The following is a 24,688-nucleotide window of genomic DNA, read 5'->3' as shown; positions in this document are numbered from 1 at the left end:
TTTCTTGAGACTTCTGGGCAGAAGTGGCATAGGCGGAAAGGCGTACAGGAGGCCTGAACTCCACACGCGATGAAAAGCGTCGCCTAGCGATAGCCCCCTTGGAAACTCCAACGTGCAAAACTGCTGACATTGCGCGTTCTCTACGGAGGCGAACAGATCTAACCAAAGCTCTCCCCACTGCTGAAAGAGTCCTTGCGCCACCTCCGGATGGAGACACCATTCGTGATCCTCTAAGCATTTTCAGCTGAGCTCGTCTGCCCTGGCGTTCAGAGAACCTGCCAGGTGTTGAACCACCAGGGTCATGCCCTGCTGTTCCAGCCATGTCCAGAGATGTAAAGCCTCTTAACAAAGGGTCCACGACCCCACACTGCCCTGCTTGTTGCAGTACCACATTGCGGTAGTGTTGTCCGTGAACACCTGCACCACCTTCCCTTTCACAACAGGAAGAAATGCTTTTAATGCTAGCCGGATCGCCCGAAGCTCCAGCAATTTGATGTGGAGCCCAGATTCCGCCGGAGACCAGTGAACTCTGATCTCCACCTCCCCCAGATGGCCGACCCATCCCAGAAGTGACGCATCTGTCACTACTGTGAGATCTGGTTGGGGAAGGGAGAGGAGTCTGCCTTTGACCCAATCGCAGTTCACTAACCACCAATGCAGATCCTTTGCAGTCCCCTCCGAGATTTGAACCACGTCGGTAGGATTTCCCTGATGCTGTGTCCACTGGAACTTCAGATCCCACTGCAGAGCCCTCATGCGCCATCTGGCATGCTTGACCAATAGGATGCAGGAAGCCATGAGTCCCAACAGCCTCAGAGTCTGTCTCACCGAAATCCAGGATAGAGGCCGAAACACTGGTATCATAACCTGAATATCCTGGACCCGCTGTTCGGGAGGATAAGCCCGATACTGCACTGTGTCCAGAACAGCGCCGATGAAAGTGAGCTTCTGAGAGTCAGGTGTGAATTCGGCACATTTATAGTGAACCCCAGCGAATGCAGGAGGTCTGCCATCGTCTGGAGGTGGGTGACGAGAGCCTGGGGCGTAGAAGCCTTCAGCAGCCAATCGTCTAGATAGGGGAAGACTGAAATTCCTGACCTGCGCAGATGAGCTGCCACCACCGCCATCACCTTTGTGAACACCCGAGGGGCACTGGTGAGATCAAAAGGAAGCACGGTCAACTGAAAGTGCTCGTGGCCCACCTTGAACCGCAGGTAACGCCTGTGGGCTGGCAGGATAGGAATGTGGAAATACGCATTCTGCAAATCCAACGCTCCTTGGTCTAGGGCAGACAAAACCTGAGCAAGAGTGAGCATCTTGAATTTCTCCTTCTTGAGGAAGAGATTGAAGTCCCTTAAATCCAAGATAGGGCGAAGGCCTTTGTTCTTTTTGGGAAAACAGAAAGTAGCGCGAATAACAACCACTGCCTACTTCTGATATCGGGACTCTTTCTATGGCTCCCTTGGCCAAGAGAGCCGTAACTTCCTCGCGGAGCAAAGCCAGATGGTCCTCCATCAGCCATTCCTTTGTCGGAGGGATAGAAGGAGGGAAAGACTGGAAGGGAAGGAATTAGCCCTTCCGTATGATCTGCAGGACCCACTAGTCCGTTGTGATGGAAAGCCAGTGAGGGAGATGAAAATGAATCCTCCCTCAAACTGGACGGACGTGATTCTGCAGAACCATACTAGGAGGGCTTGGGCGCAATGGAGGGGGGCTGTGTGGCGGCCGACCTCTGGCCAGACCCTCTGGGTATGATGGTACCACGACCACGTCCTCTTCCGGGATGTTGTGAAGCCTGAGGAACGTGGCTGAACTGTGGCTTGCGTGGTACCACGCCCCTTCCGAAGCCTCTAAAGTGGCGAAAGACAGACTGCTGTTGTGCTGGCACTGAAAGGCCAAGGATCTGACCGTAGCTCGAGAATCCTTGAACCTCTCAAGCGCGGAGTCTGCCTTTTCGCCAAAAAGGCGAGAGCCATCAAAGGGCATGTCCATCAAGCTGGACTGGACATCCCCTGAGAAACCAGTAGAACGTAGCCAGGCGTGGCAAAGTAGTGCCACTGACGATGACATTGCTCTGCCCAGCGAGTCGGTCGTGTCCAAACCACATCGGATCGTAAACTTGGCTGCATCTCTCCCATCCTTGACAGCCTGGGTGAGTGTGTCCCGTACGCCCTCCGGGACCTGGGGCAGCACCTGTGCCACCGTATCCCATAAAGTATGGGAATAACGGCCCAATAGGCAAGAGGTGTTTACGGACCTCAATGCCAGGCTGGTGGAAAAAAACATCTTCTTCCCAAGCTGATCCAGCCTCTCGGATTCCCTATCCAGGGGAGCGGAAGGGAAGGCACCACGGGAAGTAGAGGCTTGGACAACCAAGCTCTCAGGAGTGGGGTGTTGTGTCAGGAAACTAGAGTCACTTGGAGCAGGTCTATGGCGGCGGCCGACCGTCCTATTCACAGGAGCCCCTGTGCTGGGTTTGGACCACGTAACCAGAAGGACGTCTGTAAGAGCCTCACTGAAGGGCAACAACGGCTCTGATGTTGTCACCCCTGGCTGACGCACTGTCAGGAAATTCATCCTGACTGCCACCGTAGGCAAATCTAGGTCCAAGACCTCAGTTGCCCTACGCACCACCATAGCAAAAGAAGCACCCTCCTCCGTAGCCACATTAGGAGGAGAGAGCATACCAGTATCTGGAGATGTGTCCAGTCTAATGGCCTCCCCTAGATCCTCATACCAGTCCTGTTGTAAACCACATTCTAAAGGGTCCTCAGACCCCTCCCATTCCTCTCCTCCGTCTGGCTGATCTAAATAATGCTCAGACAATGATCTGGGCCGAATTGACTCCGTCGAAGTCGGAGTTGACGTTGTACGACGTCGCTTCGGCTCCGAAACATCCGGAATAAGGATGGGGTGCCGCCGGTGGCGGAATCATCAACGTCGGACCCGGCGCCGAAGGAGGTCGACTGTGAGGGACCGGCGCCGGTCCGGATCCAGTATCGGATCTTGGGATCCCCAACGGCGCAGAGGCCGAAGCCGCCGGCGTCGAATCCCAGGGGGCCCCTGCTGACCCCACGGGGCCCAAAACAAGACGCATGGCCTCGTAAAATTATTTTATTTGAACGGGGGTCGATCTGGTCCCCGGAAAGGGGGGAAGACGCGATGTCGACCCTGGCGACGGCTCCGCGGAACCGCACTCGGAACGTCGACGTTCCATAGACGCCTTATCGGCCAACAGGCGTGGCGAAGATGAAGTTCGCTTGGACTTCTTCTTCTTCTTGTGCCTCTTACCTTCGGATGACCTCGAATGCGAGGAAGAGGACTTGGGGCTCCAGGAGCGGTGCCGCGACCTCCTCCTACTGCGGGACAGTCACCTCCGCGGTGTTGCGCCGACCGAAGACAAATGTCGGGCCGCAAGAAGCTTGAGGGATCTCTCCCTCAAGGCCTTCGGCGCCATGGCCCGACAGTCGGAGCAGCGAGGTGGAATCATGGTCCTTCTCCAGGCACCAAAGACAAACACGTGCGGGTCCGTCACCGACATGGTGCGATGACACGCACCACACGGCTTGAACCCTGTCTTTCTCGAAGACATGACTTCAAACAGTCAAAAAAAGCCTTGACAAACCATCGAAGAAGGGTAGCTCTTTCCAGAACTGCGCTTAACCAGGCGCGGAAGGAAAAGAACTGACGAACGCGCGCCGAGACGGCATCTATCTAGACAACGGTGACGTCATAGACGGCTCCAATGATGCTGACGACGCACGTGGATCCGAACGACGACGCCCGACGGCGCACGCAGGGTACTGCTCAGCAGAAAAATTCAGGATTCGAAGCTGATGCCAGGGAATTCTAAGGAAAGGAAGCTGCAGCTAGAAGTCTCTATCAGATAACCAGGATTTTTACATCTAGGTGAGCTTCTTAGATTTACACTGGTGCCAACAGCACAGCCTACGGAGTTTATGTTGTCCAGGCCTGCGCGCAACACACACTCTGCTGTGACCTGTCTGTCTTGGATCATTTTGGTGCAGCAGCCTTGAAGTCCTCCAGGACAGCCATCAAGGCCTCGCTGGCGAAGTCTCATATGGCTTTGGTGCATCTAGCCAGAAAGAAGAGCATTCCAACAGCACAGAGCTAGGCTAGATGAGAAAAAATTTGTCACGCCAAAGTCACTGATATGTCTCAGCTCACTATCCAGAGCAGTTTGAAGGAAAATAACGTGGATTGACATATTATTGATCTTTACTGTACAGCTGGTTCTCCGTGTCCTTGCTTTAGTAATCTTTTCCACCTTTAATTTTGTTATAATTAAACAAAACCTCTTCCCATCAAATGGTATGTTAACAACATGAGCATGGATTTCTTTTCTACATTTTGTCATGAAAAGCCAAGAACAATGTCTGACTGCAATACCTGTGACAACCTTTCTTTAGGTCATTAATATCACAAACAGAAAAACACTTCTACAATAATTTGAGGAAGGCTTCCCCTCAATCACCAAGACAGCAATTTAGTAATGGGCACTTTCATATTGTTCAGGAATTGCTGTACTTCCCCTAACTGGGACATCCGCAATGCTGGTTCCACAAAAGCAATTTTCACAGACCAAAGACAGTGAAGTGCTCCCTGCTGATTGGTTGGTAGCATGTCTCAGAAAATCTTGGTGGAACTAAAATGGCTTACCTCTGCCCACCATATCTCTCACCTGCATCAATACACCTGGAAAAACTTACTGACATCCCTGGAACCCTCCATTACAGTGCCAGAGTATAAAGTGACAACTAATTAGATTTTCAGCCCTATACCCCACAACCCCAACAGCTTTCCACAAGGTACTCTGCCCAGCGTGCTCAAACACCAACCAATCCACCTTGCCTTGACGGGTCTTGACATTGCTAGCTGGTTAGACAAATACCCACTGAGCAAGGCAGAAATGAAGGATACTTATATTGGCTACAAACATTTCTACATAATGCAAGTATAATGGACGTCATCTTTAACACCTACCCAATCCAGAAAAGAATACTCAAAGAAATGCTGTCTATTTATTATGCACATTTCCAAGAATGTCTACCAATATAAAAATATTAGATACTTACCCATCATTGTAAAATAATAATCCAAAGCCTCATACAAATCTGGACACTGAAAACTCTTTTTGTTATCTTCCAATAACCATATTAGATACCGAACTTTCTCCGGTGATGCTTCACGGAAATAATTCATTACTATTTCGTCTTTGCTGGAGGGTATCAGAGAGTTCAGTTTGTTCCCGTATGTTTCATTCCAAAGGTGGCAAAGAGATCCAAAGTCAAGCTTTTGTAAGCAATCACCATAGCGTGAAAGGAAAGCTTCTGCTGCCACAAGACCTAAAAGTAAACAATCAGTAAAATAAAGAGGAGCATTCAAATGTTTTATTCACAAATCAGACAAGAACAACCTTCACATTATAAAGTAAACCATATGAAAATGTAAATGGCTTCCAATACCTGAGTAGATTATTAAGTCTAAGATACAAAAAAACATTCAAATAATAAAGGGGAAGATGCGCATTGCCCTTAAGTCTGTCCCACTAGGTAACCATACCAAAGGCATTAACTATCTTATATGCCTGCCCTTGTGCTCCACTTCTTGAATGTGCTGTCCAGACAAACAACAAAACCATAGACAGGAAACATTACATAGTTTAGAGAGGAAAAGGTGAGAAAGATCACCTTCAAAGGAATCAGGAAAATCACAAACAGAAATGAGTTAAACTTTGAAAGATTAACAAGTCAGTCAAGGACATTTTGGATGGAAAACACTTGTATAAATAAACATACTTATATCACACACAGTTTATAAGCATTCAATAAGTCTGTACTTTCTGAATTGTCGCATAGTACGAGAAATTGAAGAGCTAAGAATCCGTTTAGGATTCTGATCAATGAAAGCTCTTGCACACTTTAAATTCATATGGAGGAAATATAGAAGTTTGAATGTGGAGCCTATGGGGAACGCCTGGGGCCAGATATACAACAGTTTTTAGCAGTCGCAAACGGAGATTGGGCCCGTTTGCGATCACTAAAATGGCCTCTGTCATGTACACACCCTATTTTGCGAGAAGGTAACCTATTACCAACTCGCAAAACAGGGTTTGCGAGTCACTATTGGGAAGCGGCGTGCCAAGGGCCTCCCTTCCTAACAGCGAGTCGCAGGGGGATGTATAATTGTTTTTCAACTGGAATGCGGTTGCAAAACAATCGCAGTTTACTGCCTACTTCAAGTAAGTGGTAAGCCAGTCGCAAGAGGGAAGGAGTCCCTAGGGGATCCCTTTCCCTTTTGTGAATGGTAGCGAAAATGTTTTTTAAGAGCAGGCAGTGGTCCCTGGGACCACTGCCTACCCTTTAAAAAATTAAAAACAAAAACAAAAAGTTGCTTTATTTAAAAGCAAACACAAACATGGTGGTCTGCTGTCACTAGCAGACCACCATCCCTGTGTTATTGCCCATTCCCAATGGGTTGCAAATTCCGACCTGCCTCATAAATATTCATGATGCAGATCAATTGTGACCTCATTGGGAATTGCTAAATGTGTCTGTGTTACATTAGTGTATTTCCTTTTGCGAGTCGGAAAAATTCGCAATTTGCGAGTCCCAAAAGGAAATGGTCGTACATCTGGCCCCTGATGCTGCTTTCAAAGAAAGGAAAGATAACTGACAAAGTACCTAGTTTTGATCGAGGGCAGGGACCAGAATATCAAAGATTTGAAGCTCACTAACTCCACCCACAGAGGCAATCAATAAAAGAAACTGCCTTGAGGAAAGCTGCTTCACATAACAAAAATGAAGCCATTCAAATGAAAATTTTATTAAGTTATGACTGGGAAAAAACATTCACCTTTTAACTATTGCACAAAAACAAGAACAATATGAAACTAATAATACAATACACTAAATTTAGCAGACTAATGCAATGCTCAGCCTATTAAACAGATGTTTTAGGTTACCTTCTGTAACAATCTTACTACCAGATGCACTCTCTAACTGTAGATTCCTCACATTTAGAATCTTGCCAAGCGCCACATTGGATTTGGAAAGCTTTCACAGCAATGCACTTGTGCCCGTCAGGTGGAGCCATGTGGCTTTCAGTGGCTTCGATCTGCCCTATTAGTGGCGCAGCAGAGCGCATACTAGCACTAACTATGCTCTAACATCAGGTTCTTAATTGACTTGTCTATGCCCTTGGACACAGACCAAAAAATCAATTTGGAGGTACCACTGTACAGATCTCCATGGTGGAACCTATTTAGGGGAAAAAAGACCATTCCACAAAACGGGGAGTTCGGAGGGCAGGAAGGAACCTGCAGTTTGATAGAGTATTCACCAGAATGTGTGTTACCAAAGGTAAGTGACTTGTTCTTCTGATGGATCCATTTAACAGCATGGGTACTGAGGCCTTTCACTCCTAATGTCTCTGGGCCCGAAATACTATGAATCCAGAGTAACAGGGCAATTGCACTTGTTGTACAAGTTACTTACCTTTAGTAACGATATATTTGGTAGAGACATATTCTAGTTGCAGATTTCTCACCTTAGAATTTTCCCCCAGATGTCAGACTGGATTCGGAGATTTTTTTTCTTCGAGCAATACCCTTGCACAGCGGTAGGTGGCATCGGTCGACTCCATGGGAGTCTTTGGCGTCATAGTCGTTGTGATGATGTCGGGAGTAGTACATGGATGCCGCCTCAGTGCAGTGACGTCAGCTTCTTTTCACGCCAAAGTGCAGAGCCGCCAAGAACACGGAAATAGGTGAGCCAGAGTTAAGGCCCTGAAGGGGGAAGCCTTGTCCCTAGAAATCAAGTCGCAAGAGGGGAGGATTGTTTAGTGGGTCGGTAAGGAATCTGCAACTAGAATATGTCTCTACCAGTTATAGTGTTATCGAAGTTAAGTAACTTGTACATCTGATAGAGACTTCTACTTGCATATTCCTCACCTTAGAATAGATACCCAAGCAATGCCAACCTCGGAGGTGGGCTGCGAACCAAGATCATACTAAAAAGTCCTGCAGGACCAAACAACCAAAGAAGCCATCCTTACGGACCTGACTGTCCAGGCAGTAATGTTTAGTAAACGTGTGCAAGGATGTCCACGTAGCTGCCTGGCAGATATCCAGGACAGGAACTCTGAGTGCTAACGCCGTAGAAGCAGCGGTTGCTCTGGTGGAATGAGTGCGCAAGTCCTCAGGCAGCTGCTTCTTTGCCAAAGCGTAGCACATTTTGATGCAAAGAAGTACCCATCATGAGATGGTGTGTTTTTGCACCGCCTTCCCTTTCTTCGAACCCACATATCCAACAAAGAGTTGATCGGCCACCCGGAAACTTTTAGTAAGATTGAGATAGAACGCAAACACTCTTTTTGGATCCAGGTGGTGGAGTCTCTCCTCATGACAAGGATGTGGAGGTGTGCAAAAAGTCGGAAAAGTGATGGGCTGGTCTACATGAAAAGGTGTAACAACTTTTGGAAGGAAGTAAGCCTTAGTGCATAACACCACTTTGTCAGAGTGCACAGACAAAAATGGGGGCTTAGAAGATAGAGCCTGAAGCTCACTCACAATGCGAGCAGGAGTGATGGCAACAAGAAAAACAGTATTGAAAGTAAGGAGCTGAAATGGACAATTGTGCATCAGCTCAAATGGAGTACACATTAAGTAAGTAAGGACAAGATTGAGGTCCCATTGAAGCATGATAAACGGAGTGGGAGGAAACAAATGGGTGAGGCCCTTAAGCAATCGCCTAAGAATAGGAGACTTAAAGAGTGAACGCTGATCAGGCAATTTAAGAAACACTGAGATGCCAATAAATATCCCTTAAGGGTCTCCGAAGCAGAGCCCTGCTGAGCCACAGAAAGAATAAACAAAAAAACCTCAGAAAGAGGGGCACAGAGGGGGTCACGGTTTGTAGGTATACTAGGCCACAAATGTATGCCAACAGGCGTATACCGTTTTGGTGGAGGGACGCCTGGCTGCCAATATTACATCACAGACTTAGGGTGGAAGGTCAAAAGCTGTCAACTGATGCCGCTCAATATCCAAGTATGAAGGATGAGATTGGACAGGTTCAGGTGGAGAACCCTCCCCTGACAGAAGATCCTCCCGAAGGGTCAGTCTGAGTGGAGGATCGGTGGTGTAGGAAAGTACCCTCTTTCTGGGCATGGCTACCCCCATTTTCTGCCTGTTGTCAGTATGTTAGGCTGTGTCTACTGGGTTCCTGCTAGCCAGGACCCAGGAGTTTTGCTCTCTCCTCTAAATTGTACCTTTTTCTGCTCACAATTGGCATATTGGTCTCCCCATGTAAGTCCCTAGTACATGGTTTGTAGGTACCCGGGGTCATTGGGGTTCCAGAGGATCCCTATGGGCTGCAGCAGTTATTCTGCCAAGCAAAGGGAGCCTTCCATTGCAACCTGCGTGAAACAGCTGCATGCACCCGTTTTCACTACCGGTCACCTCACCAGGTCACTATAAGTCACCCCTATGGTAGGCCCTCTCAGCCCAGGGGGCAGGGTGAAGATACCCGAGTGCGGAGGCACCCCTCCAGTAGCAGAGGTGCCCCCACAAACTCCAGATCCATTTTCATGGACTTTGTGAGGGCAGCATGCCATTTTACGCATGTACTGAACATAGGTCACTACCTATGTCCAGCTACATAATGGTAAATCCAAACCTGGGCATGTTTGCTTTCAAATATGTCGGAATCATACCCCAATACTGTTGCAAGAACTGGAAATATGATTCCATGCACTTTGGGGGCTCCTTAGTGGACCGCTAGCATTGCTATCACCAGTCTTTCAGGGTTTTCCCGGCAGCCCAGCTGGTACTAGCCCTCAGACAGGTTTCTGCCCTCCTGCTGCTTGATCTGAACAAGCCCAGGAAGGCAGAATAAAGGATTTCCTTTGGGAGAAGGAGGTAACACCCTCTCCCTTTAGAAATAGGTGTGATTGGCTTGGGAGGGGTAGCCTCCCCAAGCCACTGGCTTTGCTTTGAAGGGAACATTTGGTGCCTTCTGTACATAAACCATTCCACACTGGTTCAGGGACCCCCCCAGTCCCTGCTCTGGCATGAAACTGGACAATGGAAAGAGGAGTGGCCACTCCCTTGTTCATCACCACCCCAGGGGTGGTGCCCAGCGCTCCTCCAGAGGGTACCGGGTTCTGCCATCTTGTTTCCAAGGTTGGGAGGGAACTCTGGGAGCATCTGAGTGGCCAGGCTAAACAGGTGACACCAGAGCCCCCTCCTGATAGGTGCTTACATGGTTAGGTGACTAATCCCCCTTTTCAGGGCTATTTAGGGTCTCTCTCTTGGGTGGGTCCTCAGATTCGGCTTGCAAGATTCCAGCAGGACTCCTCTGCAACCTGATTCGACTTCTGGCCTCCTGAACTGCGACTGGAACCTCCACGACCCGACAAGCTGCGTTCAAGATGAAAGTACACTTCTGCATCATTTTTTTCAGGGTTCCTGACAGCTTTGCAACACTTTCCTCTCCGTGCATCCTCTGAAGACTGCAACTCTTCAGCCTGCACAAGAAGGAGAAGCAATCTCCCTTGGAGTGAAGTGTAGGAAAGTACCATCTTGCCTGGCATGTTACCCCCATTTTTTTACTTGTGTGTTTGTTTGTTTTTGCCTGTCTCACTGGGATCCTGCTAGCCAGGACCCCAGTGCTCATAGTTGTGGCCTGAATGTGTGTTCCCTGTGTAGTGCCTAACTTTGTCACTGAGGCTCTGCTAATCAGAACCTCAGTGCTTATGCTCTCTCTGCCTTTAAAACTGTCACTGCAGGCTAGTGACCATGTTCACTAATTCTAATTGGCACACTGGAACACCCTTATAATTCCCTAGTATATGGTACCTAGTTACCCAGGGTATTGGGGTTCCAAGAGATCCCTATGGGCTGCAGCATTTCTTTTGCCACCCATAGGGAGCTCAGACCAATAGTATACAGGACTGAAATGCAGCCTGAGTGAAATAACGTCCACGTTATTTCACAGACATTTACACCGCACTTAAGTAACTTATAAGTCACCTATACGTCTAACCCTCACTTGGTGAGGGTTAGGTGCAAAGTTACTAAGTGTGAGGGCACCCTGGCACTAGCCAAGGTGCCCCCACATAGTTCAGGGCAATTTCCCCGAACTTTGTGAGTGCGGTGACACCATTACACACGTGCACTACATATAGGTCAATACCTATATGTAGCTTCACAATGGTAACTCCGAATATGGCCATGTAACATGTCTAAGATCATGGAATTGACCCCATCCCAAATCTGGTATTGGGCTGCCAATCCCATACATCCCCGGGGCTCCAGCATGGACCTCGGGTACTGCCAAACCAGCTATCCGGGGTTTTCACTGCAGCTACCACTGCTGCCAACCCTCAGACAGGCTTCTGCCCTCCTGGGGTCTGGGCTGCCCAGTCCCTGGAAGGCAGAACAAAGGATTTCCTCTGAGAGAGGGTGTTACACCCTTTCCCTTTGGAAATAGGTGTTAAGGGCCTGAGAGGAGTAGTCTCTTCTGGCCTCTGAAAATGCTTTGAAGGGCACAGATGGTGTCCTCCTTGCATAAACCAGTCTACACCGGTTCAGGGATCCCCCAGCCCCTGCTCTGGGGCGAAACTGGACAAAGGAAAGGGGAGTGATCACTCCCCTGTCCATCACCACCCCAGGGGTGGTGCCCACAGCTCCTCCAGTGTGTCCCAGACCTCTGCCATCTTGAATCCAGAGGTGTGAGGGCACAATGGAGGCCTCTGAGTGGCCAGTGCCAGCAGGTGACGTCAGAGACCCCTCCTGATAGGTCCTTACCTGACTAGGTGGCCAATCCTCCTCAGAGGGATATTTAGGGTCTCTCCTATGGGCTTTTCCTCAGATAACGAATGCAAGAGCTCACCAGAGTTCCTCTGCATCTCCCTCTTTGCCTTCTGCCAAGGATCGACCGCTGACTGCTCCAGGACGCCTGAAAAACTGCAACAAAGTAGCAAGAAGACTACCAGCGACATTGTAGCACCTAATCCTGCCGGCTTTCTCGACTGTTTCCTGGTGGTGCATGCTCTGGGGGTTGTCTGCCTTCACCCTGCACTGGAAGCCAAGAAGAAATCTCCAGTGGGTCGACAGAATCTTCCCCATGCTAACACAGGCACCAAACTTCTGCATCACCGGTCCTCTGGGTCCCCTCTCATCGTGACGAGCATGGTCCCTGGAATGCAGGAGCTGGATCCAAGTGACCCCGACAGTCCAGTGGTCCATCTGTCCAAATTTGGCGGATGTAAGTCCTTGCCTCCCCTCACCAGACAGTAATCCTGTGTACTGCGTGAACTGCAGCCACTAGGGCTTCTGTGCACTTTTGCAAGGAATCCTTAGTGCACAGCACAGCCCAGGTCCCCAGCACTCCGTCCTGCATTGCTCAACTCGCTGAGTTGACCACCAGCTTCGTGGGAACCTCCTTTGTAGTGTTGAGACGACCACCGTGCTCAGTTTTCTTGAACCCGTGTTCAAGTACTTCTGCGGGTGCTGCCTTCTTCTGCGTGGGCTCTCTGTATTGCTGAGGACCCCCTCTGTCTCCTCTTCCAAGTGGACACCTCCTGGTCCTTCCTGGGCCCGGGCAGCACCCTTTTTCTTCAACCGCAACCTTTGCAGCTAGCAAGGCTTGTTTGTGGTCCTTCTCCAAAGAAACAACTCTGCATCCTCCACCATTCCGTGGGACATCTTCTGTGCAAAGGAGAAGTTCCTGGCACCTTCCCTTGTTGCAGAATCTTCAGCTTCTTCCACCCAAAGGCAGCCATTTTGCACCTTCATCTGGGTTTTAGTGGGCTCCTGCCCCACCGGACACTTTCGTGACTCTTGGAGTTGGTCCCCTTCCTTTACAGGTCCAGGAATCCGTCTTCAGTGCTTTGCAGTCAGTTGTGGTCTTTGCAGAATCTCCTATCACGACTTTAGTGTGTTTCTGGGGAAGTAGAGTCACTTTACTCCTACTTTTCAGGGTCTTGGGGTGGGGTATCTTGGACACCCTTAGTGTTTTCTTACACGCCCGGCAACCCTCTACACACTACACTAGGCCAGGGGTCCCTAAGTGGTTCGCATTCCAATTTCTTAGTGTATGGTTTGTGTTGCCCCTAGGCCTATTGCATCCTATTGTATTCTACAGACTACTTTTCTAACTGTTTACTTACCTGATTTGGGTTTGTGTGTATATTTTGTGTATTTTACTTACCTACTAAGGGAGTATATCCTCTGAGATATCTTTAGCACATTGTCACTAAAATAAAGTACCTTTATTTTTAGTAACTCTGAGTACTGTGATTCTCATGATATAGTGCTATGTGATATAAGTGGTATGGTAGGAGCTTTGCATGTTTACTAGTTTAGCCTAAGCTGCTCTGCTATAGCTACTTCTATCAGCCTAAGTTGCTAGAACACTACTAATCTACTAATAAGGGACAACTGGACCTGGCACAAAGTGCAAGTACCATCAGGTACCCACTAGAAGCCAGGCCAGCCTCCTACATGAAGGAGTCACTTCCCTGCAACCGCAGGCACCTGCAACGAGCGACGACCGGCTGCATGGATCCCGCCTCCTGCTGAGCTGCTTGGATCCTGCATCACAGGTGGTGGTCTGGAGTAGTCCTCTTGGTCCTGTCTTCCAGCTGTCTAACTTTGGTGGAGGAAAGCCTTTGCCTTCCCACGCAGGACAGTACCCCTGTGCACCGCGTCTCTTGCAGATGCCACGGCTTGTTTGCATCTCCTCCAAGGGATCTTCAGGCGACGAAGCACAGCCTCCTGCGTGGTTCTCCTGAGGCACGGGATCCACTTTTGCAGTACTGCGTGGGCTCGTTCTGTGACTCCTATGTCCCCATCCTTTGGGACTAGTTGGGTGCTGCCTCTGCTCCTGTGGACTCTCTGCGACACTGAGCGTCCCTTGTGACTCCCCCTCCTGGGTCGAGACCTCCTTGGCCTCACTGGTCACTGGCAGCTCCTCTTTTCCACTAAATGCAAGTTTGCCTTTCCCAAGGCTTGTTGGTGGAATTTCTGCACCGACACCCGCCTGCAATCTTGCTTCCGGCGTGGGACATCTTCTGCATCCATCAGGAACTCTTCTCCGGCTCCAGAGCAGCAGTGCTGACCTGTTCTTCAGTACAGTCAACCAACTCCTGCATCCACAGCTGGGTGGGTAGTACTTCCTAGACTACACTGTGACTCTTGGACTTGGTCCCCTCTCTCCACAGGTCTTCTTTCTTCAGGAATCCACTGCTGGTTTCTTGCAGTCTTTTCTGGGTGTCTTCTTTTTCTTCTTTTCCTCCTTTTGGGTGGTTTGGGGAAAATCCGTGTTTTACTCCTGCGTTCCTGGTTACTGGCGGGGGTACTGTGTTACTTACCTTGGTGGTTTTGTGATACACCCAGCTCCCCTCTACACATCTTACTTACTTAGGTGGGTGTACCTTGTACGCATTCCATTTTTTTTTTGTATATGATTGTGCTCCCCCTAGGGTCACTATTAGATATAGCTAATTGCACTGTTTTCTAACCTTTTCTATGCCTGTTTCTGATTACTAGTGTATGTATTTAGTGTATTACTTACATCCAAGGGTGGGTTACCTGTCTAGTATTTTGTGATGAAGTGGCATAAATAAAGCACCTTTATTTTTGTACAACTGAGTGTTTTCTTTCATGTGTGTGTAAGTGCTATGTGACTAGAGTGGTATTGCATGAGCTTTGCATGTCTCCTAGATAAGCCTTGGCTCCTCATCAACAGCTACCTCTAGAGAGCCTGGCTTCCAGACACTGCCTACACTTCACTAAGAGGGGATACCTGGACCCGGTATAAGGTGAATGTACCATAGGTCCCTACCACACACCAGGCCAGCTTCCTACATTGGTGGTGCAGCGGTGGGATAAGCACTTGCAATTGCCTTACTACTCTGTCACTTGGTACTTTCCACAGGAAAGACCACTTACTAGCTAGGGACATACACAAACATCTAATTTCAGGACATTGACTCTAGGGTTTGGGTAAGGGGGGTCTAGGCACAGCCCTTGCTCTAAACTTCTGTAAGAGAGACTAGAAGTTAGGGAGGTTAGGCACACCCTACACCACTCTAACATGTCTTCAGTACCTAGCACATCTCAGAACATGGGTTCTCACTATGAGGACCTTACCTTTCAGGAACTGAGGGAAGTGTGTAAGAGTAGGAAACTGAAGCCAGGGAGAAACCCTAATAAGGGTATGCTCTTGGGATTTCTCCTCCAGGATGACCGGAAGCAAGATGGTAACCAGGAGGAGAGGGAAGAGGAGTTAGACACTAACCCCGCAGTGTTAGAAAGAGGATCTGGACACTAAGGAGGGTAAGGAGGGTCCCTCAGAGGATCACATGGTCTCTAGTAAACCCCCTAGTGTAGCTGGGAATACTTCAGGTAGTGTCAAAGGTGGCCATCTTAGTAGGCCCCTCTTTGTTCCCAGGGGACTAGTTCAGAGGGTTACCAAGCCTAGGATGAGATCCTCATCCTGCCACTCTCATGTCACCTCAGTGTCTGAGGCGACCAACTGCTCAACTCCAGAAGATTACTCCTTAGATAGGGAACTTAAGAAACTGAGGCCGGAGGAGGCCAAGCTGAGGCTGTAGCAGCAACAGCTAGCCCTACACAGGTAGGCCTTGTCAGTGGAGAAAGAGAGGCAGGGACTGGGGCTAGCACCCCATGGTGGCAGCAGCTTTGGTTTCAGGGAACCTAGGGCCAGGGAGGACTCTTTTGATTCCAGAAATCTCAGCAAGGTTGTTCCCCCATACAAGATGGGGGATGACATCCAGAAGTGGTTTGCTGATTTGGAGAGGGCCTGCAAAGTTCAGAGGGTACCCCAGAGGCAGTGGGCTACTATGCTTTGGCTCTCCTTCTCTGACAAGGGAAGGGATATGTTTCTTAATGTCAGAGAGGAAGATGCTGACAATTACACAGTTTTAAAGTCTGCTCTGTTAGATGGATTTGGTCTTACCACATAACAGTACAGAATTAAATTCAGGGATACCAGGAAAGAGTCCCCCCAAGACTAGGTTGATTTTGTGGACTGCCCCGTGAATGCCTTGGAGGGCTGGTTACATGGTAGCAAACTCAGTGATTATGAAGGCTTGTACAATCTGATTTTAAGAGAGCATATACTATACTGAGAGCATGTGTCTGATTTGTTGCACCAGAACTTGGTAGACTCAGATCTGACCTCTCCCCAAGAATTGGAAAAAGAAGGCAGACAAGTGGGTCAGAACAAGGGTGAGCATAAAAGCTCACACTGGGGTGACAAGGACAAGAAAAAAGAAGCAGGTAAGTCTCAGGACAAGGGTGGGGATAAAACTAAAATGAAAGAGGCTTCATCATGCCCACAAAATTCCTCTGGGGGTGGGTCCAAATCCTCTTCCTCTCCCCATAACAAAATGCCTTGGTGCTATGTCTGTAAGAACAAGGGCCATAAGGCCAGGAGACAGCTCCAGCCCTCAGAAAAGCACCAAACCCACCCACCACCTCAGCCCCTACCTCTACCACTAGTGTCCCAGTTACAACAGTAGTGGTGGGTCAGGTAGTAACAGCCATTCCAAGGGTGTAGCTGGGCTCACTTTAGGAATTGTGGTGGGGGCTGGCTTAGTTAGGGAAACTACTGAGGCTGTTTTAGTCTCAGATGGGGGCATTGATTTTGCCAACCTTGCTGCCCGTTCCCTTAAAATGGGTAAGTACAGGCAGCTGCCCTTGATAAATGGTGTTCAGGCAGAGGCCTACAGGGACACAGGTGCCAGTGCCACTATGGTGACTGAAAAACTGGTGTCCTCTGAGCAACACCTACTTGGTCATCAGTAACAAGTGACTGACGCCCACAACAACACTGTATGCCACCCCATGGCAGTTGTTGATTTCATCAGCTGGGGGAGGGGTTACTGGCCCAAAGAAGGTTGTAGTGTCCACTGACTTACCTGTAGAGTGTCTCTTGGGGAATGACTTTGAGACTTCAGCTTGGTCTGAAGTGGAGTAGGAGGCCCATGCAGCAATGCTGGGCATCCCAGGGAATATTTTTGCTTTGCCCTGGGCTAAGGCCAAACAGCAAAAAGAAAAAGGAATCTTGGAGCCTGGAACAATGGCCCAAGAGGCTCCCAAAGTTAAGGGTAGAAAGGGCAAAAAGCTGCCCCCCTACCCCACCCTCCAGTGAAGATTTCCCCTTTGAGTAGGAGGAATCCACTCCCTTGGAAGAACCTACACCTGAAGAGTTGAAAGCTCACACAGCTGAACTTGAAGGTGCAGGGGGGCCTGCCAGGGAGGAGTTCAGAAGGGCACAGCAAATCTGTCCCACACTGATGGGTTAAGACAGTAAGCTATCCTTCAGGAAGCAGGGGATGTCAGTGGCACCCACAAGGTGTATTGGGACGACAACCTCTTATACTCAGAAGCAAGGGAACCCAAACCTGGTGTCACCAGGAGGTTGGTAGTACCTCTGCAGTATAAAGAATTTTTCTTGACACTGGCAAATGACATACCCCCGGCAGGTCACCTGGGGCAAAGCAAGACTTGGGACAGACTTGTCCCACACTTTCACTGGCCCCATATGTCTGAAGATACATAGGAGTTTTGTCGTTACTGTGTAAACAGGTAGAACCCCAGAGGCACCACTAATTCCACTACCAGTGGTTGGGGTTCCCTTTGAGAGGGTTGGGGTGGATATTTTTGGCCCCCTAGACCCACCCACTGCCTCTGGAAACAGATTCATACTGGTGGTGGTGAACCATGCCACCAGGTATCCGGAGGCTATACCTCTAAGGACCACTAAAGCAGCAAAGGCCCTCCTGGGAATCTTCTCCAGGGTGGCCTTTCCAAAAGAGGTGGTATCAGACAGAGGTACAAACTTCATCTCTGCATACCTGAAAGCCACGTGGAAGTAATGTGGTGTAACTTACAAGTTCACAACCCCCAAACCAATGGTTTGGTTGAGAGATTTAATAAAAATCTCAAAGGTACGATTATGGGACTCTCTGAGAAACTCAGAAGGAGATGGAATGTACTACTGACGTGTCTCCTGTTTGCCTACAGAGAGGTTCCTCAGAAGGGAGTGTGCTTCAGCCCCTTTGAACTTCTGTTTGGACACCCTGTTAGGGGTCCACTTGCCCTTGTAAAGGAAAGATGGGAGCAACTTCTCATGCCCCCTAAACAGGACAATGTAGATTATGTACTGGCCCTCAGATCTAGGATGGTTGAGTACATGAAAAAGGCCACTAAAAACCTTCAGGCCAGCCAAGAACTGCAGAAGCAGTGGCATGATCAGAGGCTGCCCTAACTGTGTATCATCCAGGGCAGTCCAAGACAAATGGAGTGGCCCCCACATTATAGGGGAGAAAAAGGGTGAGGTCACATATTTGGTGGACCTTGGCACTCCCAGAAGCCCCCTAAGGGTGCATCATGTGAACCGCCTTAAGCCCTTCAATGACAGGGTTGATCTGATCCTGCTTATGGCAATTGATGAAGGACAGGAACAATAGAGTGATCCTCTCCCTGATCTCTTCTCCACCACTGCAGCTGATGGCTCAGTGGATGGAGTGGTCCTAGCAGACTGCTTTTCTGAGTCTCAGAAAGAGGACTGCAGGAACCTCCTATGCCAATTCCCTGAATTGTTCTCTCTTACACCTGGTCAGACAACATGGTGTGAACACACCATTGACACAGGGGACAGTTTGCCTGTTAAATGGAAAATTTCCAGGCAACCTGATCATGTTAGGGATTGCATCAAAGCTGAAGTGCAAAGGATGCAGGATTGCATCAAAGCTGAAGTGCAAAAGATGCTTGACCTAGGAGTGATTGATCACTTCGACAGCCCCTGGGTAACCCAGTGCTGCTGGTACCAAAACCTCACTCCCAAAATGGGAAAAAGGAGATGAGGTTCTGTGTAGATTACAGAGGGCTCAACACAGTCACAAAGACTGATGCTCACCCTATTCCTAGGGCAGATGAGCTGATAGATACACTGGCATCTGCCAAGTATCTAAGTACGTTTGACTTGACTGCAGGATATTAGCAGATCAAATTGTCACAGGATGCAAAACCAAAAACTGCATTCTCAACCATTAGAGGGTATTATTAATTTACTGTTATGCCCTTTGGTTTGTAGAATGCACCTGACACTTTTCAGAGGCTGGTGTATACAGTCCTCCAAGGTTTGGAAGCCTACAGTGCAGCCTATATCGATGACATAGCAGTCTTTAGCTCCACCTGGTATGACCACCTGGCCCACCTCTGGGATGTTTTTGAGGCTCTGCAAAAGGCAGGCCTCACTATCAAGGCTTCTGAATGCCATATAGTGCAGGGGAAGGTATTATATCTGGGCCACCTGGTAGGTGGAGGACAGATTCAACCATTGCAGTGGAAGATCTAGACTGTTTTAGAATGGACTCCCCCTATCACACAGACACAAGTGAGAGCCTTCTTAGGCCCCACTGGGTACTACAGGAGGTTGATCAAGAATTATGGCTCCATGGTAGCCCCTCTTAATGACCTCACATCTAAAAAGAAGCCAAAGAAAGTTTTATGGACAGCTAGCTGTAAAAAAGTTTTTGAGGACCTTAAACAGGCCATGTGCTCTGCCACAGTGTTAAAAAGGCCAGATTACTCCAAGACGTTCATTGTCCAAACTGATGCTTCAGAGGTAGGGGTAAGGGCAGTTCTTTCTCAGCTCAACACTGAGGGCCAGGATCAACCAGTTTCTTTTATGAGCAGAAGGCTGACCCCTAGAGAGAAGCGCTGGTCGGCTATAGAAAGGTAGGCCTTTGCTGTGGTCTGGGCCTTGAAGAAGCTGAGGCCATACCTGTTTGGCACTCACTACATTGTTCAAACAGACCACACGCCCCTTTCTATGGCTCAAACAGATGAAGGAAGAAAACCACAAATTGTTGAGGTGGTCCATATCTCTACAGGGAATGGACTATACAGTGGAACATAGACCTGGGAGTAACCACTCCAATGCAGATGGACTCTCCAGATATTTCCCCTTAGACAATGAAGACTCATCTGGGCAAGGATAGTTGCCTTCTCCTTCGTTTGGGGGGAGGGGTTAAGGAAAGTACCATCTTTCTTGGCATGGTTACCCCCATTTTCTGCCTGTTGTCAGTATGTTTGACTGTGTCTACTGGGTTCCTGCTAACCAGGACCCCAGAAGTTTTGCTCTCCTCTAAATTGTACCTTTTTCTTCCCACAATTGGTATACTAGTCCCCCCATGTACCTCCCTAGTAAATTGTTCCAGAGGATCCCTATGGGCTGCAGCAGTTATTTGCCACCCAGAGCTCCTGCAAAGGGTTCTGCAGGCCTGCCATTGCAGCCTGCGTGAAACGGGTGTATGCAACCGTTTTTACAACAGGTCACTACACCAGGTCACTATAAGTCACTCCTATGGTAGTACCTCTCAGCTCAGAGGATAGGGTGCAGGTACCCGAGTGTGAGGGCACCCCTACACTAGCAGAGGTGCCCGCACAAACTTTAGATCCATTTTCCTGGACTTTGTGAGTGCAGGGACACCATTTTACGCATGTACTGGAAATAGGTCACTACCTATGTCCAACTACATAATGGTAACTCCAAATCTGGGCATGTTTGGTATCAAACATGTCAGACTCATACCCCAATACTGTTGCAAGTATTGCAAGTATAATTCCATGCACTCTGGGGGCACCTCAGAGGACCCCAGCATTGCTACCACCAGTCTTACAGGGTTTTCCGGGCAGCCCAGCTGCTGCCAACCTCAGACAGGTTCCTGCCCTTCTGCTGCTTGATCTGACCAAGCCCAGGAAGGCAGGACAAAAGATTTCCTTTGGGAGAGGGAGGTAACACCCTCTCATTTTGGAAATAGGTGTGACTGGCTTGGGAGGGGTAGTCTCCCCAAGCCACTGGCTTTGCTTTGAAGGGCACATTTGGTGCCCTCCATACATGAACCAGTCCACACTGGTTGAGGGACCCCCAGCCCCTGCTCTGGCGCGAAACTGGACAATGGAAAGGGGAGTGACCACTCCCCTGTCCATCACCACCCCAGGGGTGGTGCCCAGAGCTTCTCCAGAGGGTTCCTGGGTTCTGCCATCTTATTTCCAAGGTTGGCAGGAAACTCTGGGAGCATCTGAGTGGCCAGGCCAGGCAGGTGAAGTCAGAGCCCCCTCCTGATAGGTGCTTACCTGGCTAGGTGACCATTCCCCTTTCAGGGCTATTTAGGGTCTCTCTCTTGGGTGGGTCTTCAGATTCACCTTGCAAGATGCCAGCAGGACTCCTCTGCAACCTCTGCTTCAACTTCCTGCATCCGGAACTGCGACTGGAACCTCCAGGACCAGACACGCTGCCTCCAAGAAAGGACTCTTCTGCAACATTGTTTCCAGGGTTCCTGCCAGCTTTGCAACACTTTCCTTGCTGGGCACCCTCCGAAGACTGCAACTCTTCAGTCTGCACAAGAAGAAGAAGGATTCTCCCTTGGAGTGAAGGAGTCACCTCCCTGCAATCGCAGGAACCTACAACAAGCGACGACCAGCTGCGTGGATCCCCTCTCCTGCTGAGGTACGTGGATCTTGCATCATGGTTGGTAGTCTGGAGTAGTCCTCTTGGTCCTCTCTGCCAGCTGTCCAACTTTGGTGGAGGTAAGCCTTTGCCTTCCCACGCAGTGCAGTACCCCCATGCACCATATCTCTTGCAGCGGCATGTTTGCATCTCATCCAAGGGGTCTTCAGGTGACATGTAGCTCCATCTCCCAGCACTCCCTCCTGCAAAGCACAGCCTCCTGCGGGGTTCTCCTGCGGCGTGTGATCCACTTTTGTAGTGCTGCGTGGGCTCCTTCTGCGTCTCCTATGTCCCCATCCTGTGGGACTCCTGTAGGTGCTGCCTCTGCTCCTGTGGACTCTTCTGTGACGCTGAGGGTCCCCTGTGACTCACCCTCTGGGGTTAAGTCCTCCTTGCTGGTCCCTGGCAGCACCTCTTTTCCACTAACCACGAGTTTGCCTTTGCCAAGGCTTGTTAGTGGAAATCCTGGACTGACACCCATCTGCAGTCTTCCTTCCGGCGTGGGACATCTTCTGCATCCATCAAGAACTCTTCTCCGGCTCCAGGGTTGCATTGATGACCTGTTCTTCAGCACCGTTGACCAACTCCTGCATCCACAGCTGCATGGGTAGTACCTCCTAGACTCGACTGTGACTCTTGGACTTGGTCCCCTCTCTTCACAGGTCTTCTTTCTTCAGGAATCCACCGCTGGTTTACTTGCAGTCTTTTCTGTGTGTCTTGTTTTTCTTCTTTTCCGCCTTTTGGGTGGTTTGGGGACAATCCATTATTTTACTCCTGCATTCCTGGTCGCTGGGGGGGGTACTGTGTTACTTACCTTTGTGGTTTTCTGATACCCCCAGCTTTCCTCTACATATCTTACTTCCGTATGTAGGGATACCTTGTTCCCGTTCCATTTTTGTAGTATATGGTTTGTGCACCCCCCTAGGGTCATCACTATTGGTTACTGCTATTTGCATTATTTTCTAACGTTTTCTATGCCTGCTTCTGATTACTAGTGTATATATATTTTTTGTATTACTTACCTCCTAAGGGTGGGATACCTGTCTAGTATTTTGTGGTGACTAGGGCCAAAAAAAAGCACCTTTATTTTTGTACAACTGAATGTTTTCTTTCATGTGTGTAAGTGCTGTGACTACAGTGGTATTGCATGAGATTTGCATGTCTCCTAGATAAGCCTTAGCTGCTCACCCACAGCTACCTCCAGAGAGCCTGGCTTCTAGTCACTGCCTACATTACACTAAGTGGACCTGGTATAAGGTGTAAGTATCAAAGGTACCCACCACACACCAGGCCAGCTTCCTATAGGTGGCCATACTCAATAGCTCTGGATACCATACTCTCCGTGTCAGTCCGGAGCCACCAAGATTAGTTGGGCCCAGTCGTTCTTGATCTTCTTGAGAACTCTGGATAAAAGTGGTATAGGCAGAAAGGAGGCCGGAGTTCCACTTGAGATGAAAAGCATCTCAGAGCGAGTGCTGCCTTGGAAACTCCAACGCGCAAAACAGCTGACATTGCGCATTCCCTGCAGCGGCGAACAGTTCTAACCAAGGCTCTCCCCACTGCTGACAGCTGAGTTTGACTGCCCTGGAGTTCAGAGAGCCCGCCAGATGTTGAACGACCAGGGTGATGTCCTGATGTGCCAGCCATGTCCAGAGGCAAAGCGCCTCCTGACAAAGGGTCCAGGACTTTCTCCACCCAGTTTGTTGCAGTACCACATGGCGGTGAACACTTGCACTACTTTGCCGTTGAGATAGGGAAGAAATGCTTTCAATGCAAGCCTGATCGTCCGGAGCTCCAGAAGACTGACATGGAGCTCAGACTCTGCCGGAGTCCAGAGGCCTCTGATCTCTGCCTCTGCAATGTGGCCACCCCATCCCAGAAGTGATGCGTCGGTCACTATGGATAGATCTGGTTGGGGAAGGGAGAGGGATCTGCTGTTGACCCAATGCCAATTCGAAAGCCACCCCTGCAGGTCTTTCACAGTCCCCTCTGAGATCTCGACCATGTCAGAGAGATTTCCCTGATGGTGCGCCCACTGGAACTTCAAGTCCCACTGCAAAGCCCACATATGCCATCTGGCATGTGTCACTAGCAGGATGCAGGAGGCCACGAGGCCCAGCAGCCTCAGAGTCAGTCTCACCGAAACCCAAGATAGAGGCTGAAAGATCGGAATCATAGCCTGAATATCCTGGACTCGCTTTTCAGGAGGATAGGCCTGAAACTGCACTGTGCCCAGAACAGCACAGATGAAAGTGAGCATCTGAGAGGAAGTCTGGTGTTTATAGTGAATCCCAGCGTGTGCAGGAGGTTCGCCGTAGTCTGAAGGTGGGAGACAACTTTCTGGGACGAGTCCGCCTTCAATAGCCAGTCGTTGAGGTAGGGGAAGACTGAAACCCCCAACCTGCGCAGATGAGCTGCAACCACTGCCATCGCTTTCGTGAACACCCGATGGGCACTGGTGAGGCCGAAAGGGGGCAGGGCAAATTGAAAGTGCTCATGACCTACTACGAATCATAGGTAACGTCTGTGGGCAGGCAGGATCAAAATATGGAAATAAGCGTCCTGCAAGTCCAACACTACCATCCAGTCTCCTGGGTCCAAGGCAGACAGGACCTGAGCCAGGGTGAGCATTTTGAATTTCTCCTTCTTGAGGAAGAGATTGAGGGCCTGAAGGTCTAGGATAGGACGTAAGCCCTTGTTGTTTTTGGGCACCAGAAAGTAGTGGGAATAACAACCACATAACAACCACAACCTATTTCTGGCGCAGGGAACTTCTCTATGGCTCACTTGGCCAAGAAAGCCGTGACTTCCTGCCAAATGATTCTCCAGTATACAGCTGAATGATGGGGGCACGGCTGGTGGGGCAGATTCAAAGGGGAGGGAGTAGCCCCTTCGAACGATCTGCAGCCCACCTGTCTGTAGTGATGGATTCCCAGTGGGGCAGGTGATGGCGCATCCCTGCTGCCAACTGGACGAGAATGAGGGGACGGCCTAGGAGGGTTTGGAGGCTGCAGCAGGGCCGGGGTTGACTGGGCAGACCTCTGGTTCTATGTCCCACAACCATGTGGGATTTCGTGTCCCTGGCCATGCAGTGGCTGAACAGCATGGGTGGCACG

The 24,688-nt window shown here is 49.5% G+C and overlaps 1 protein-coding gene across 4 annotated transcripts in view; it reads right to left on the bottom strand.

Annotated features, from left to right (window-relative positions):
* Positions 1–24,688, bottom strand: part of LOC138248711 (E3 ubiquitin-protein ligase TTC3-like) — a 1,399,506-nt gene that overhangs the window by 758,883 nt on the left and 615,935 nt on the right. For all 4 annotated transcript variants that reach the window (XM_069202543.1, XM_069202544.1, XM_069202547.1 and 1 more), the window contains exon 28: positions 5,097–5,366. In XM_069202543.1, coding sequence (XP_069058644.1) covers positions 5,097–5,366 — 270 coding nt within the window. The remainder of the gene's footprint in view (positions 1–5,096; positions 5,367–24,688) is intronic.

The sequence above is a fragment of the Pleurodeles waltl genome, chromosome 8, assembly GCF_031143425.1.
Source record: "Pleurodeles waltl isolate 20211129_DDA chromosome 8, aPleWal1.hap1.20221129, whole genome shotgun sequence".
Taxonomy (NCBI): Eukaryota; Metazoa; Chordata; class Amphibia; order Caudata; family Salamandridae; genus Pleurodeles; species Pleurodeles waltl.
This window is presented reverse-complemented; position numbering and strand designations above follow the sequence as displayed.